This window comes from Rhinolophus ferrumequinum (assembly GCF_004115265.2).
Source record: "Rhinolophus ferrumequinum isolate MPI-CBG mRhiFer1 chromosome 13 unlocalized genomic scaffold, mRhiFer1_v1.p Super_scaffold_3, whole genome shotgun sequence".
NCBI lineage: Eukaryota > Metazoa > Chordata > Mammalia > Chiroptera > Rhinolophidae > Rhinolophus > Rhinolophus ferrumequinum.
In genome coordinates this window covers 338059-353830 of record NW_022680356.1, presented here as the reverse complement: position 1 = coordinate 353830, position 15772 = coordinate 338059, and the positions used below count along the sequence as shown (strand labels likewise).

Below are 15772 nucleotides of genomic sequence, written 5' to 3'. Positions count from 1 at the left end.
CGTGACTTCTAGTCTCCCTGTCATCTAGTGGGCTTAAAATAAGCAACTTTAAGGCAGAAAACTCCATTAAAAAGTACCAAGTGCTAAGAGGACTTAGAAGACAAAACAGCACGTGGTTGGAAAGGCTTCTTGAAAGGGCTCAGCACTTTCAATTGTTGAGCTCAGCACTGATTTAATTTCCACAGGAAGAGATGATTCTAGGAGGATAAATGGGCTCAGGAGAGTGGCCAGTTCTCCAGTTTGTTTATATATTAGAATCAAAGGAGAGCCTGTAAGGAAGGTGCTCAAAATCACTGGAGGTAGATGAGGGAGGTGGGAGGAAGTGAAGCCAGGAAATGCCTAGGACTGGATAGAAAGCAAAGTGGAGAGAAACAGACTTCTTTCACATGGGCGGGTACAGGACAGTTAACACATTTACAGCAGAGACAAAGTATGCCTGAACAAGGTAACAACGATGGGGTGTGTGGTCTTGTGCCCAAGCCACCAGTTGTGCCTTCCAGGGGTAGGAAGATTACTCTGACATTTTAAAGGTGTGTCATCCTAGATGCGTAAGAACAATGGACAGGGAACACTTAAGGCACAGTGACATTTGCTAAGGAAGCTGCAGGCGTGGGTGGTGACTACCAGCCACAACCTGCCCAGTTAGGAACCTGTGATCAGCCCGTCCTAGGTGATTACTTTCAATCACCAAGCTTGGCAGGCTTGTCACATGCCCCCCCGCCCCCCTTGTTGAGCCTATAGGTCACCTCTTTCACACTAAGCAAAGACAAAAGCAAGGACCTGTCCTCCAGAAGTAAGCAATATACTAAATAGGCCAAAACACCAACTAGTTATTAAGAAATTATTTAAGATCACGTTCATAAATGAAAAGAAATGTAATGGTCAGTTGTTTTTATTTATAAAATATCCGCCTATATTCTACGTCACTTGCTTACAAAATAATTTAAAGATTATATAATTCTCTTAATAGTTGCTTTTCTTATTAAATAACCGGGTAAACTTAGTGTCAAATATCAAAAAGTTACACGTCAAGTTATCTCCCTCAAAACGCAATTCTGAGCACTGAACATTACAAAGGGACTCGCCGCAACCTTGAAGGACAAAGTACGTTTGTCCATCATTTAAGAAACAAAGATTTTTTTTTTAAATGACAGGTGAACAGCACACGTCCTTTACTTTCCCACCCAGCCCACAACGGGGAATGACTTTAGAGTCCAATTGTTAGGGCGCCTTCCGGTCTCCCCAGCCTTCGGAAGGCGACACCCCACCAGCAGCACAGCACCCACTCGCGGACCGAAAGCCGCTTCCCTGCGCTGAGCCCCGTCCGCCGCTACGCAGAGAAGCCCGGGATCCCGCCCCTGCAGGTGATTGACGGGCTATATCCTCCAATGGCCGACGCACTAGCGCCGGCGGGTGGGGCGCGGTGCGGCGCGCGGAGGGATCTCGCGCCTCTAGTCCCGGGCTGGTGCGCGACGCCATCTTGTCAAGCGCCGTCCCGGGGCCGCCATGTGGGTGAGGAGCAGTCACCGCCACGGCCACTGTCCAAACCCCTACGTCGCGGCGCGCCGCCCGCCCGCCCGCTCCCGAGCCTCGGCCGCCGGCGGCGAGTAGAGACTAGCGCGGCGGCGCCGGCCGCGGCCGCGCCCAGTGTTTGCAGAGAGCCCATCTCTCTGGCGTGGTTGTTAACAGACTGGAAAGTCTGTGTCTGTGTCGCTCACTAGTAACCGTGAGTTTTTACCGCCTCGTCACGGCGGGCGGCCGGGGTCCCGCGCCCCGCAGACCGGCCCGCAGCCCCGCCCCGCTCCTGACCAAACATGACAGACTGTGAACACGCAGGGCGCGGCAGGTCGGAACCTTGTCTGTCTGTGTGTCGGAGGAGAGGGCTGGGCGGGGGCGGGCGGGCCCTGCATGACCGAGACGTCTCCGGGGCCGCCGCGCAAGACGCGCCCTGGGAGGCCGGGCTGGCGGCCGCGGGGAGGCCGGCGCCCTCCACTCCTGTCCCGTCCCTTCCTGGCGCGCGGGCCCTTCCGGCCCCCGCTCCTCCCTTCGCACGTGCGACCCCCGCCCCGGGCTGGGGCCAGGGCCAGCCCGGACCCGCCACGAGTTGGTAATAGCCGGTGTTGTCTTTGGTACCCTAGCACACTCCTAAAAATAAACATATTTGGCTTTTTTTTTTTAAGGAAATTTTTAAGCAACCCCGAAAGGCCATGTATTTGAAATGGCACGATTCACGTTAAAAATGTTAACACAAACTACTTAGGCTTCGCCAACCTTAGTGTACAGCACAGTTTTCTCAAGTGAAAACCCTACGGATTACCCCCTATAGCCCAGTTTTCTGAATACTATATCTCGTTGGAACATTTAACTGAGATCCTGATTTTTTTCATTTTTGCTACACCTTTAGAGGCATGCTCTTGGTTCCATTTAATAGTTTGCGGTCTTTACAGATTTTAAATAGCGCAAACTGAAGTTTTGGTTGGGTTTTTACAGTCTTGTGCCGCATTGTGACGTTTGGGTCAACAATGGACCAAATATACAACAGTGGGCCTGTACGATTACACGGTAATGCAGCTGAAAAATTTCCGTGGGCCCATGATGTAGCAGTAATGACAGAGCACAAGGCATTGCTCACGTGTTTGTGGTGTAAACAGACCTCCTGCGATGCCAGGCCTGTAAGTGTATAGCACATACAATCCCAGTAGGAGATTATACCCTGCAGGTTTGTGTAAGTTCACTCTGATGGTCACACAATGAGGAAATCGCGAGGTGTTTCTCAATGTATCCCCATGAGTTAAGCAGCACATGACTGACTGTACATTGATATCTTAATGATTAAGAAAAAGGGAGAGCTTTCCTTCTTTAAAATTACTAGAATCCATTGAATATGATTGCAAAATCCGTTGCATCTGATTCTTAGGTAGAATACTTAACAGTCTAGAATCTGGCAATTGCTCCTTTGGGAATAAAATAGTCAACAGCATACATTGTACTCTGGACTGTGTACAAATTGTTGAAGTTCTCCCTGTGGAGTAATGTGATCTGCTTTTGGTAAAGCATTCCAAACCTGCTTTATAAAATCCAGAAGCAGAAATCACAAACATCACAGAAATTTGAAATGTCTAAATAGCAACCTTTAGAGGAATAAAAATATTTCCACTTTGGTAGTGTAATAATAAAAGTACACCGCCAGAAGGTAAGTCAATTAAACATATAGTAATTTTTTGAAACTAAAAAACACTCCTAAAAATGCACTTGACACATTTTTCATGAATTTTTTTCACATGATCTTATTAAAATGAGAAAGTTCTTGGAATGGGTTAACTAATAATATCTTGAGAAGTTTCCTATTCTGAATATCTGTGGACAAACCAGTGATGGGGTTTTGCTACTGCAGCCTAAAATTCATCCTTTTGTGTGGAAGAAGGAAATGTGTTCTCTGTTCTCAGAGTACTTCAGGAAGTGCAGTTATATATATTCTATGTAAGGAAGAAACCATGTGGCCGAATTCGTATTGAAATAATTTTGCTAGTAAGGAGCTGTGATGCCAGACTTTAAAAAGGTGTTTGAAATTTTAAAATACTGAATTAGAAGTTAAAAAGAAAAGTTTAAAGAATTCTTTGTAAAATGTATTAAACAGCTTAGTAGGAACTAAAGATTGGTAGTGATATTTAGTCTTTTTTGTTCTATATTAGAACTAAGAAAATATTTTCTAATAATTTTGGAAACAAAAACGTTAGCTCCAGTTTAATTCATTCAATTGTTAAATAGCAGTATTATTCTGATGAAAAAGGTGATTTATCTTCATACATTTTTTTGTCAACCAACATGAAAATGAAACGAGTACATCAAAAGACAAAGTGAGCTAGAGGTCAGAAGAAATGGTTCTAGCTCCAGCTTTGGTACTGCTTAGCTTGGTGAATTGGAGCAAGCCCGTTTCTTCATCGACAAGAGGGTTCTGCAAGATCAGTGGTTCTCATCCGTCTCTGGGGAGCTTCTTAAAAAGTGTTGATGTCATTTCTATGTCAGCTTTAGCTAGGGTTTTGGGGTTTTTTTTAAAGTTCCTCAAGTAATTCTAATATGTGCCGACTTGAGAACCCCTTTACTAGATCACTGTTTTCCAGTCTTAGCTAATTATCAGGATCTCTGAGGAATGAAACATTTGTCCTGCCCAGAGCAACTGAGTCGGTGTCTCTAGGGGTAAGCTGTATTTTCAATATGCTCACTGGGTGATTCTTAAGAAATTGTGGGGGGTGGGGGTATGGACTAATCTGTGGAACCCCAAATATTTTGCGCTCCTATATTACATTTATTTTATACTGTAATAAAAGTTTCTGTGAATTAGGTGGTTTAGATAGATGAATTCTCGTATTTGGAGCAAGGCATTGTCTCAAGGATATTCTTTTTCTGACATTCCTGAAGATTAAGATATATTGTGAATACAGGAAAAAAGTTACATCTGTGGTTTTTACTTACAACTGTTTTGGTTATACAAATTAAAATATTACTATTATAGTTTACATGAGCATTAGATGCTAAAGAGAAATGGAAATACATAGAATGCACAATTTTTTCTCCATTTTAAAAAATGTTTTCTTGCACGTTTTACATGGTGAACATTTTGCACAAGATTTGTTTGCCAAATGAGTTAGCTTTTTAAAAAATTACTCATTTGGTGTACTTCCCTCTAAATATTTTCATGCTTTGGGATGAAAACATTGTATTTCTATAAAGTGTTATTAACGTAAAAGTACTTGCAAGTAAACATGTAGATATGTGGAATGTTAGTAGAAGTCTTCTGCCTGAGTCTTTAGAAATAAATGATGGAGGTGGAAAAGGGGTTAAGGGTCCAAATGGAGATAAAATTTTTGTCTCTTTATTCATTCAGCTCTTCCCTTTCATCCAGTTCTGTTAGGCACAGCTCCAGCCATCTAGCTTTATATGGCAGCTGGATGTTGACCCAATTAAAACAATTCACAGAAAGCTTACAGGCTGACTACTGTGAGTCCCTGCCTTGGACACATCTACAGGAGAGTAGGAAAGAGATACCGTGTTTCCCCGAAAATAAGACCTAACTGGAAAATAAGCCCTAGCACGATTTTTCAGGATGACATCCCCTGAACATAAGCCCTAACGGAGCAAAAATTAATGTAAGTCCCGGTCTTATTTTCAGGGAAACACGGTACCAGTAACTATTGGAGGGTTTTCTGAAGTATGCTAAAGGTGAAAAGCTTTACAGGGCCCATAGTGGGGAAAAGATAGTTTTAACATGAACAACATAAGAGCTTATAGTTCTTAGACTCTTTCCTTGATAGGAGGTATGGATAATCCTTTCTTTTGGGAGGAGGTTATTCTTTCTTTGCCCGTTAGGGACAACCTTCTTACCTTCTTTCCCACCTCTTCCTGCTTTTCTTCCTCATGTAAAACAAGAACAAAACTCCAGCTAGTCAGAATGGTGGGGCCTATGTCTCCCTCACACCCACAGAAGGATGGGAGCCTTGCTGACTGCCTCTCATGGAGAATCTGGAGGATGAGGATGGAGGATATGGTTACGCTCCGTTGGCAGTAGTGCTTTTATTTGGTTCTCACATTCATCTCTGAGGTAGCTGCGTTACCGTGTGCCATGAGTCGTGTGAGATCCCATAGGTAGAGCCTCAGTGAGAAGCCAGGTGTGCAAGCTCCTACCTGCAGCATTATTTCCCTCTTCATTAGGTCGGCACAGGGAAGTAATGCAGTAGGTGCAAACCCTCACCTCTTGAATTGTGATGTAGTGTGCTGGCATTTTGAGAGCCTTGCATTCTGCGTAGAACCTGGGTTCTGATCACAGTTTTTCCTCAAATTCAGTGATGTTCTTTTTCATTATTATTTTTCTTATTTAATAAGAAATAATCTAGTTCAACTACCTGTGAAATCAGGTAGTTGAACTAGATTATTTCCAATCTCCCTTCCTACTTTAGTAAGTCGGTAATTTTAATTTAAAAAATTGCAGATGCCTTTCTCACAAAAGAGAGTTCACTTGATGCTCTACACAGTATCTTGTTTGTAAATTAGTGTGTTTACTGAAATAAATATCTTCCCTCACTAGGCCATTAATTAATTAATTTTATTCTTAATTGTGGTAAAATGCACATAACAAGATTTACCATCTTAACCATTTTAAGTGCACGGTTCAGTGGTGTTAAATACATTGACATTGTTGTACAGCTAATCTCCGGAACTTTTTTCATCTTGCAAAACTGAAACTATCATTATTTTTGATTCTACCAAAGTGATTTTTTCTTTAGCAAAAAATTCAAATTATACATCACGTTCAGGTTTGATGTTAGAAAGCACTTGACTCTTAGGAAGACATCTTTCTTTTCCTAGCCCTTTATAAACTATTTCATTCACTTTTAACTTCCTGCATTAAATTTTCATTCAACATACTTTTCTGTGCCAAGTACAGTGGTAAGCACTGGGGAAACAAATCTGAATACAGTATCACTGAACTTGCTTTCTGGGATCTTACGACCCAGATGGAGAAACAGGTCGGTAAACACACAGTGACAGCACCGGGTACAATGGAGGTGGGGACTGGGTGCTGTGGTGATACAGGGGGACCTTCAGGGAGGCGTTGTGGAAAAGCTGGGCCAAGCAGAGGCAGAATTACGTGAAAGGCATGAAATGAAATGGCAGGGTAGATTCGGGGCTGGGAAAAGTGTTAGTATGTGGAGCATGTACAACATATTTTGGGGAATGAGAAAAAAGCTTCAATGAGTTAGGGCTCAGACCCTGACAGATGTAAAGATCTCATCAAAGTTTTGAAGCAGGTTAATGATCAGATGCAATTTGGGTATGATACCAGGGCTAGGAGCAAGTGGACTACTAAAAGGGAGGTCAGTAGAAGGAAGACGAGATAAGGGACTTGCACTCATTAAATATTAAGCACCTAATACTAAATATGTATTCTCGACTTGGGGAAGCTGACGGTAAAGAAAATAATCCTTTACCTAATGGAGCTTACATTTTCTTTGGAGAGACAATAAACATGAAAAACAAGTATATTAGATGATAATAAAGTAGAAAGGGAGATGGGACATCCTATGGGTGTGGGGAGGGTGTTTCTACTTTAAACAGGGTGCTTAGGGAAGCACTTAACTGAAAAAGTAACATTTGAGCAAAGCCCTGAAACAAGGGTATAATCCAGGCCAGTACATCTGGGGGAAGAGCATTCCAGATAAGGGGAAAAGAAGGGGGTCGGGGGAAGTGAGCCAGAAATGAACCTCATGTCATTAAGGAGAAACAAGGGAGCCGTGTGGCTCAAGAAGAGAATGAGCAAGGTGAGAGCAGTGCGGATGAGGTTAGATCGGCAACAAGGCGATTGTGAGGGACTTGGATCTGAGTGAGTGGGGTGGGCGCCATTGGAGGTCTCGACCAGACGAGGGTCACTGATCCGGAAGCTGCTGCAGTAATCTGAGTGACAGGTGATGATGGTTTAGGCTGGCGGGTGAGAAGGGCTGGATTTGGGATATGGTTTGAGGTAGAACCAATTGGATTTGCTGCTGGATGGATGTGGAACATGGAAGGAATGAGTCACAGCTACCATAACCATCTAGAAATTAGGTAATGAGCCCCTGATCAAAAGCACTGGCAACGAGAAAGCAGACGAAAAGCAAAATTCATGAGATATTTGTTAGAGTTGATAGAACTGGAACAAAGATCTGGGGGTTTTCAGCAGAGGTGTTAGTTGAAATGCTGAGATCTCCCAGATACGTGCAGGAGACCACTAAGGAGAGAAGTTTTCTAGAAGCCAAGGTAGGAGACATTTTCAAGAAAGGGATGATCACAGAGCCAGTAAAGAAAAGTAAGGGTTGAAAACTGGCTACAGGATGTACTAAATTAGGACATTTAAAAACTTGAATGAAAATGCTGCAGGATTTGCAAACCGGTGGCCTTCAGGCCTAAAGTCTGCCCACGTTGTGGTTTGTCTGACAGGAGGTTTAAAAATACTTGTGTTTGAATGCCTCCAAGCTTGCCTTATGCTCTCCAATCTCCGCAGTCCTACCACTCTTACTTTCTATGCAAACTCGGCACCCAAGGTCGGTTCCACTCATTAAGTGACCTGCCTGACTACTTAGGAACTTGAGTTTGTGACCCCCTTGTTACTCAGTGGAGTTATGTTTTCACCTGGACAGGCTGGCAATCTGGCTACCAAAACGCTCAACAGAAATGGTGACCTTGAATTCAGCAGGTCAGCCTCCAGTGTAAGGCTGCCAGCATATTCTTTTATGCAGAGATGCCCCCTGGAGTTGTACATCCCAGTGGTGCCAAACGTACAACTGTCAGACATACAAGTTTAAGGATATTTTTTAAAATTCTTAATTTCATAGATTAATATATACAGCAAAGTTCTGTCTGGCATTGGATGGTGGCAGAGAATTCAGCACTGCCAGGTATTTTATCAGAAACCAATTTTATTGTTAAATATTTGCAAAGGAACTCTGTAAATACATGGCATACCTTCCCGTCTTACTCACCTGTCCTTTTCTAAATTACTCTGGGTCATCGTGAGTATCGGTTGTCACCGCAGTCACTCAGCATTAGGCCCTACGTCCGTCTTGTGTTGTGTTAATTGTGGTCAGGAGACTTCGGAGACATGGGGCTGCCACACACCGGTGCTAAGTGTTGCTGAATGATGGAGAAGTGGAAACACCCTTAAAAACAGACTCCAGCTTGGTCCATCCCAGCTTCCTTTCTGCTTTTCCTTGTTTGGGACAGTTTTTCATTGCTATTCTCTGAAGGAAAATGGAAATTTCCTCTTATTTAAGAATCTGTGCTTCTTGGGTTTATAACCTTCCCCAATTTCAGTGAAAATCCCTGTGATCTATTGTACCCATTTTATTCAATGCATCTATTTCAATTAATCACAAGAGCAAAGGGCTGTATGCTAGGCTTAGTGCTCAGTGCTCACCTAACCTTCTCCCACTTGGCCCCACAGCACGGTGGACAGGCGACACTGAGTATTAGGAGTGAACTCACTTGGTCCAGGTCATGCAGGGAGCATAAGGCTGGGAAGCAGAACTTGAACCAGATCTTTCTGGCTCTAAGCTTCTGTTCTATCCTGCGATGAATGACGTCTTCTTACGTGTTCGTTTTCAATATGCCATGAATATACAGCATTAATTATTCCCCTTTAAAAAATCTATCGTTGCTGATTGTTCTTGTTTAAAACTGCTGCTTCAGTTTCCAGTTTCAGGTGACCTCGCTTTGCCAGAACCCTGGGTCCTCATTAAACAGGAGGGGTTTTTTTTGTTTGATTTTGGTGTGGGTTCTCTTTAACTTTAGGTGAAAATTGCTGTTCTGGGAGCCAGCTACCTTGTTAGTATTCTACTCTCTTTTCTGGATATTGGTGCTTTGCCCCTTTTTGTTTTGATTAAATGGCAAACTTTAACAATAACAGCAATTTCCATTTCTCCAGTATCCCTTCTTTCCTTCTATGTCTGACTGTGATGTGGAGGCTTTCACCTCCACTGCACCTCTCTTAGCAATTTGTCTGGGACCCCGGAATGAAATGGGGAGACTCATTTTCCATCTCCGCATGATTTAAGCCTTTTATCTCTTTTTTAAAATCTGTACAATAAAAATTTTGATTAATTTCTTTTGAGCACTTGAAAAAATACTGGTCAATAAAAAGAAAATCCTATAGCGTGTCATAACTACAAGTCCTGTATTATCACTCCAGCTGGTCTAGCTTGCTGGCTACCATTTCCTGACAAACAGTAAAATGGCTCCTGTAGAGCTGGAGTAACTCAGGTTTACTTTTGCATGTCAGAAATGCAACTTCCATACCCTAACAGTTTTTTGTATCATCTCTTAAAATACCACGTAAATGGTGCATTGATGAAGTCTTTTCGCCAACATTTTATTATGAAAAGTTTTAAATGTATAAAAATGTGGAAAAACTTTCACAGTAAACACCCCCACATCCTGTGCACTGGTTGGTGAGGTTCGTAAAGCATCTTCTTCACATTAGCTGCCATTAGCTGCTTTGACTGTTGGCAAGTTCTTCCTGAGAACAAACACATGGTTGAGAGTGATGGGCCCGGGCAGCTGCCTGCCTGGGCTTCGGGCTCCAGCTCTGTTGTCTGCTCGCAGAGCTAGTTAGGCTTTCTGTCTCCTCTCTTCGCCTGTTTACTGGGGTAGTGGCAGTATTTCAGAGTTCACATGAAGATGAAATGAACTGACGCAACAACATGCTTGGCAGCAAATTGTTAACTATCATCATACTAGTTTTTTATTTTTTTACTATAAATTGGAATCCAGATGTTATTTTGCTTCAGAATTACTGTTACTTTATTAGGAACACAGCTGGAATGAAAGATAGGCAGCTAGTGAGAGAATTAGATAATAAAAAATGTGGAATAAAAATTGTTGAGAATTATTTTTAAATTATTTGTTAAAGTTGGATATCCATAATCCTCTGATGGCCCCAAGCTTTTTAAAGGTTTTGTTCCAGACACTCTGGCCTTTATGGGGAGAACAACAAAGTTAACGTGTCCTCTTTTAAAGGTATGTCTAAAAGGGAGTCATGAACGTTTTCTATTTGTTCATAGTTTTGAGTGATTGTAGAACCACTGAGGCCAACTGGTACAATAGTGAGTGATGAATGGTAATACTTCTTTCAACAATAGGCTAGCATTTTATGTACATTCTCCATTGTTTTCTCCATTTTGTTGATTTCTGTCCTTACATATATTATTTTCTTTCTTATTCTTTCGAATTTGCCCATTCCCAAGTTCTTTAGTTGAATAATGTGTGTGTGGCTCATTTGTCCTTAATTTTTCTTATTTCCTGAAAATGTGTTTAAATAAAAGCATGAATGTCCCATAAGCACGCCTTTCCTTTGTTCAGAGTTCTTTTAACTTAATAACTTCATGGTGTAGCTGCACCAAGTCTATACTGGGAAGTTCCCCAGGCAGGTACATTGCTTGAATTAGATGTTTCATTAAATGTTACTGGTGTGTTCATTACCTACCCCAGGTAATTGTGCCTACTTTGAAATTTTTGAGGCTGAAATGATTGCGATTATGTCTTGCTGTGATACAGAAAATTAACACATTCATTTTTATTCTTACCATTTTGAAGGAAAATCTTCATTCTAGTCAAAGAATGGCCTCAGCAGTAATAATCAGGTGACATTTTAAAGGTATAAATCATGGGAATGTTTGCAATATTCATGGAGGAGTGCTTGAAGGAAAATCGTCTATTCATTTCTCGATATTAGTAGTTTTCAACCAATTTTTTCTGCCTCAACACTGTTAGAGAAACAGCGTCCCCGTCAGTGACCGAGGTGTATCTGCGTGCGTATGCCATTTTTCAGGCTGTCTCGGTATCACTGCAGTGTGGCCCGCCTGCCTGCCCTCACCAGTCTGCCCCCTAGATCTGTTCTTCACTCTCTGTCCACACCACCTCCTTTCCTGGAAACACCCATGCTTCCTCTTTCTCTTAGACTCCAGCTGCTCAGAGCTCTGCGTAGTCTGTGCTACCCGTCACTCCTGCATAATGTGCTGGCCTCCCCACTTTTCTTCATGGTCCAGCCACCCTGGTCTTGTCTCGGTTCCTGTCTCGGTTCTACACAGAAGTTTCACGCATCCGATTTCCTGTCTGCCCGAGGTCCCTCCCCACCCCTTACCTGGGCTAACTCCTCATCTCAGTGCATTCTGGACCTTCTCAGGGAGCCTTCCAGACTCTCCCCTACGTGTGTCTCCAGCACTGTTTACCTCCTTCTTTACTTGTGTGGCTGTCACTTTATATTTACTTGATGCTCTGTTGTCCGTCTGTCTGTCTGCCCCACCACTCCATTGAAAACTTCATGCGAAAAGAAAGCCATCTCTTTCTTGTTTGCCAGTGTGTCCCCAACTGAGGAGGCGGTGAATAAATACCTGCTGAATGAATGAGTGGCTTTTTTTTTCTCCTAGGGGGACAGAAAATTCTATCCATACAGTTTTCGAGAATCACTGCTCTGGGTGTTGTGGGCCTCATCCCTGGGTTAAATCCGAGCATCAGGCACTCAGTATTCTTGGACAGTATTACTCGTTTCCTCTTGGTGCTGCTTTTTCTCAGTTGAACTGGCAGCATGCCCTTGGTTCAGACTGGGGTGTGCCTTCAGTGAAAAGCTGTTGTGTTGGTTGTGTGGACACTACTGAGGATAGTGTCCATTGTAACGGCAGTGTCTTCATGAGGACTCGGAAACTGCTCTCCGGTCTCTCGCGCAGAAGAAAGTGTTTCTCTTGGACAGCTGGTCTGCTTCTGTCCCGAAGCTCTCTGTCTTAAATCCCAGCCTTGTTTACTGAAGCTCAGAGCCAAACTTGTCGTCACATCTAAAATCAGTCAGGTGTGTACTCATCTTCGTCTTAGCATCACCTTACTCGTTAGAATTTTAACTGTGACTTACTTATATAGTTTATAGTTTGTTTAATAAAAGGCTCTATAAATACCTTTCAGGGAATAATAAAACTCTAGCAGAGCTTAAAAAAAAAAGTTAATTGCTTGCTTAGGTAAGAAACACCTTCATTGTGTCTCTCCATGCTGAAAGTGGGGTGATAAAAAGAGGAAAATGAAAAGCTTCTTGAATATTGGGGGAAATTCTGGGTGTTGATTCTGATCAGTTCATTTATGAACTAGAAATTCTTTTGATTGTTTTCCTGCTTATGTCACAAAATTGCGGACATTGCTTTACAAAGACATCTGAGGATGGACCCGAGAGAGTTGGTAGGCTCGGGGAGATGTGTTAGCACTTCTGGGTACACGTGCTGGGGACTGGGCAGTTTTATTTTAGCCCCTTAGTCCTACCCACATGGAGAGCAGCAGTTCACTGCTGTGCGGGTGACGTTCTTTGTGGGGGTTCCACTCAAACTCCTTCTTTGGTATTTGGCTAGACTATCAGAATCCCTTTGTTTTCCTTCTGTTGCAAAATAAATTTTTGTGCCATGTGATGAAATGACAGCTGTGCAGGAGCATATCTGACTCTGGGGACCAGGCACTGGGGCATGAGTAAGGGCAGCCATGGCTATTGTTAGGAGAAGCTGGAGGCACGTTCGGTGATGACCGAGGAGCCCCTCACTTTGACCAGGACAGCAGATCCTGACGTGCCTGAGTGAACTTTTCACGGTCAAGTTGTCCGTCCTTTTTTTTTTTTAAAGATTCTATTGGGGAAGGGGAACAGGACTCCACTGGGGAACAGAGTACTTCCAGGACTATTTTCCAAGCCTTTCAATCTTAGTTGTGGAGGGTGCCATTCAGCTCCAGGTCCAGTTGCCATTGTTAGTTGCAGAGGGCGCAGCCCACCATTCCCTGCGGGAGTCAAACTGGCAACCTTGTGGTTGAGAAGACGCGCTCCAACCAACTGAGCCATCCGGGAGCTCAGCGGCAACTCAGCTCAAGGTGCCGTGTTCAATCGGCTCCAACCAACTGAGCCATCTGGGAGCTCAGTGGCAGCTCAGCTCAGCTCAAGGTGCCGCGTTCAATCTTAGTTGCAGGGGCGGAGCCCACCATCCCTTGTGGGAGTCGAGTTGAACCGGCCACCTTGCGGTTGAGAACCCACTGGCCCATGTGGGAATCGAACCGGCAGCCTTCGGCACCAGGAGCACGGAGCTCCAACCGCCTGAGCCACCGGGCCGGCCTCAAGTTGTCCTTTCTTTTAGTCTGAGTTCCCTGTGGCATCATCCCATGGGCAGCCAGAACTGTTAGTGTTTCATACATTTTTCTTGGCCTCTCAGCAAGGGAGCTAGGGCTGTGTGTTGTCTACAGACACTTGGATCAGTGACTCTAATGGGTTGTACTGCTAGGGCTTTACAGTATTATTTACATATCAGTCAATGTTAGTAACAACCTTGATAAATTTTTCAAGTTATATGACTCCTATAGTTGAAAATGGTGCCCTCATGATTCCAGCAGAAAGGAGTAACACTTTTTTTCTCCAGGGACGTCAGTGTCCCTTCAGACACAAGCAGAGAAGCATGGTCTCCTAAAGGAGTGGGGAAGGAAAGATCTGAAATTGTCTGATTGCTGCATTCTTACATGCAGGTGTTATTTGCCTGTGCAAATTAGGCTTTGGTGAGGCAGACATGAGTAAGCATGTTGTTGATTCGGGAAGTAAAGACTAGAAGGGCCACCACGTACAGTTGTAAAAACAAAGGAGGAATCACTTGTACCAAGTCCCATTCCTGAAGAGGTTTGTATTTGGGTCAAGGCTTTGACAGATTCTAAGACTGGCTTGAGTAAAACCAAGTAAAAATTTCCATGGCTTTAGATGGTCACAAAGGGATATGCTGGGTTTCAGCAAATCAGATACATTCCAGAGTGTCAGAATGTGTTGGATAAAGGATAAGGACAAAAGCACTTCGCTGGCCACAGATACCCAGACTGTACCACTGGTGACATGTAAAGAAACTTTTTCTGAAATAAACACAATAAACCATATAGGATGCAAACGTTCAAGGTCTCTTCCATGGCCCAGTTTGAGCAGCCAGTACTTCCCTCAGGCGGAAGTACCAAGTTTGGGAGGTGTCAGATGGGGAGTTGGGTCAAGGCTTAGTCCAGAGAGTCACGTGTAAGCTCTGCAGGTTGGGGGAGCAGATGGAGCAGGTGCAGGCAAACCCTAGACCCAGCGTGTGTTCTGTGAGGCCTGGTGACAGATACAGCTGGCTCGTTACCCACGTAGACCACAAATGCAAGATCAGGAAGGCCTCAGCTCCATGTGTCCTTCGTCCTCAGGAGGATCCTGAGACCAAAGAGGCGTGGTGATCACAGGTGATGAGCAGCTTCCACACAGCAGCTAGGCATTTTTTAGCCTGAGCTGTAGCATGAGGAGCAGGCGAGGTGGGTGACAACCTGCTTGCCAGCAGCCTCCCACGGCCCACTATGGGTGGAAAGTCTTGTGGCAGCGGCCCCAAGACTGCCTGTCTTTCCGGGCTCTGGAGGATGGCAGGGTGTCCGCGTGGCCACCGTGCAGACATATGAGGTGTCCCGGCACTGGGCACAGCAGCTCCCCACACTACCATCTGTGAGACAGGAGAGGGACAGGCCAAATCAGGATGAGGCCTAAAGAGACAAGTGTAGGAGTGACAGTTTCCAACCCAAGGAAACTGGTGTGTTGGTCTCACGTCTGCTCCTGGGCTGTGAAAAGATCTGATAAATGTCCTTGTTGTAGTGAACACAGCCTTGGGATATGTAGTGAACATATCCCAAGGAGGACATAACTCTGATTGGTTCAGGTTAATTTCTTTTACTAGCCAATAAAACCAGAATGAGGAAAGTAGCCTCCTCCATGAGGTGTGTCAGTTTATGAAGATTTGGTGAATAATGGCCTCAGCATAGGGACCTGTCAGGGACTGTGAGGGCATTCACCAATTTTGGAGTCTTTAAACCATGGTATGTCATGATTTTCTCCAGTTGTCTCTAGGTACTTAAATCTAGAAGTAGAATATTTTTTGAGTATTATTTTTTTAAATTATAGCTTCACTGAGATAAAACTCCCCCTTTTAAAAGTATATAATTCATTGGTTTTTAGCATATTCACAGAGTTGTGCAACGATCACCACTATCTAATTTTAGAGCATTTTTATCACTCAAAATGGGAAGCCCGTACCCATTGGCACTCATTCCCTGTTTCTCTGATATGCTTGGCAGCCCCTAATCTACTTTCTGTCTCCATGAATTTGCCTAAGAGATAAATTCTTTTAAAGATAATTTTATTCACTGGACAGTTATTTAATGTCCATAACCATGAACATAA

General features: G+C 43.7%; 1 protein-coding gene across 2 annotated transcripts in view; it reads left to right on the top strand.

The window, feature by feature from the left end:
- Window positions 1–1485: 1485 nt before the first annotated feature.
- The window catches only part of ZC3H6 (zinc finger CCCH-type containing 6), a 61696-nt gene continuing 47409 nt past the window's right edge, over window positions 1486–15772 (top strand). For both annotated transcript variants that reach the window (XM_033100926.1, XM_033100925.1), the window contains exon 1: window positions 1486–1846. In XM_033100926.1, coding sequence (XP_032956817.1) covers window positions 1815–1846 — 32 coding nt within the window. In that variant the 5' untranslated portion in view covers window positions 1486–1814. The remainder of the gene's footprint in view (window positions 1847–15772) is intronic.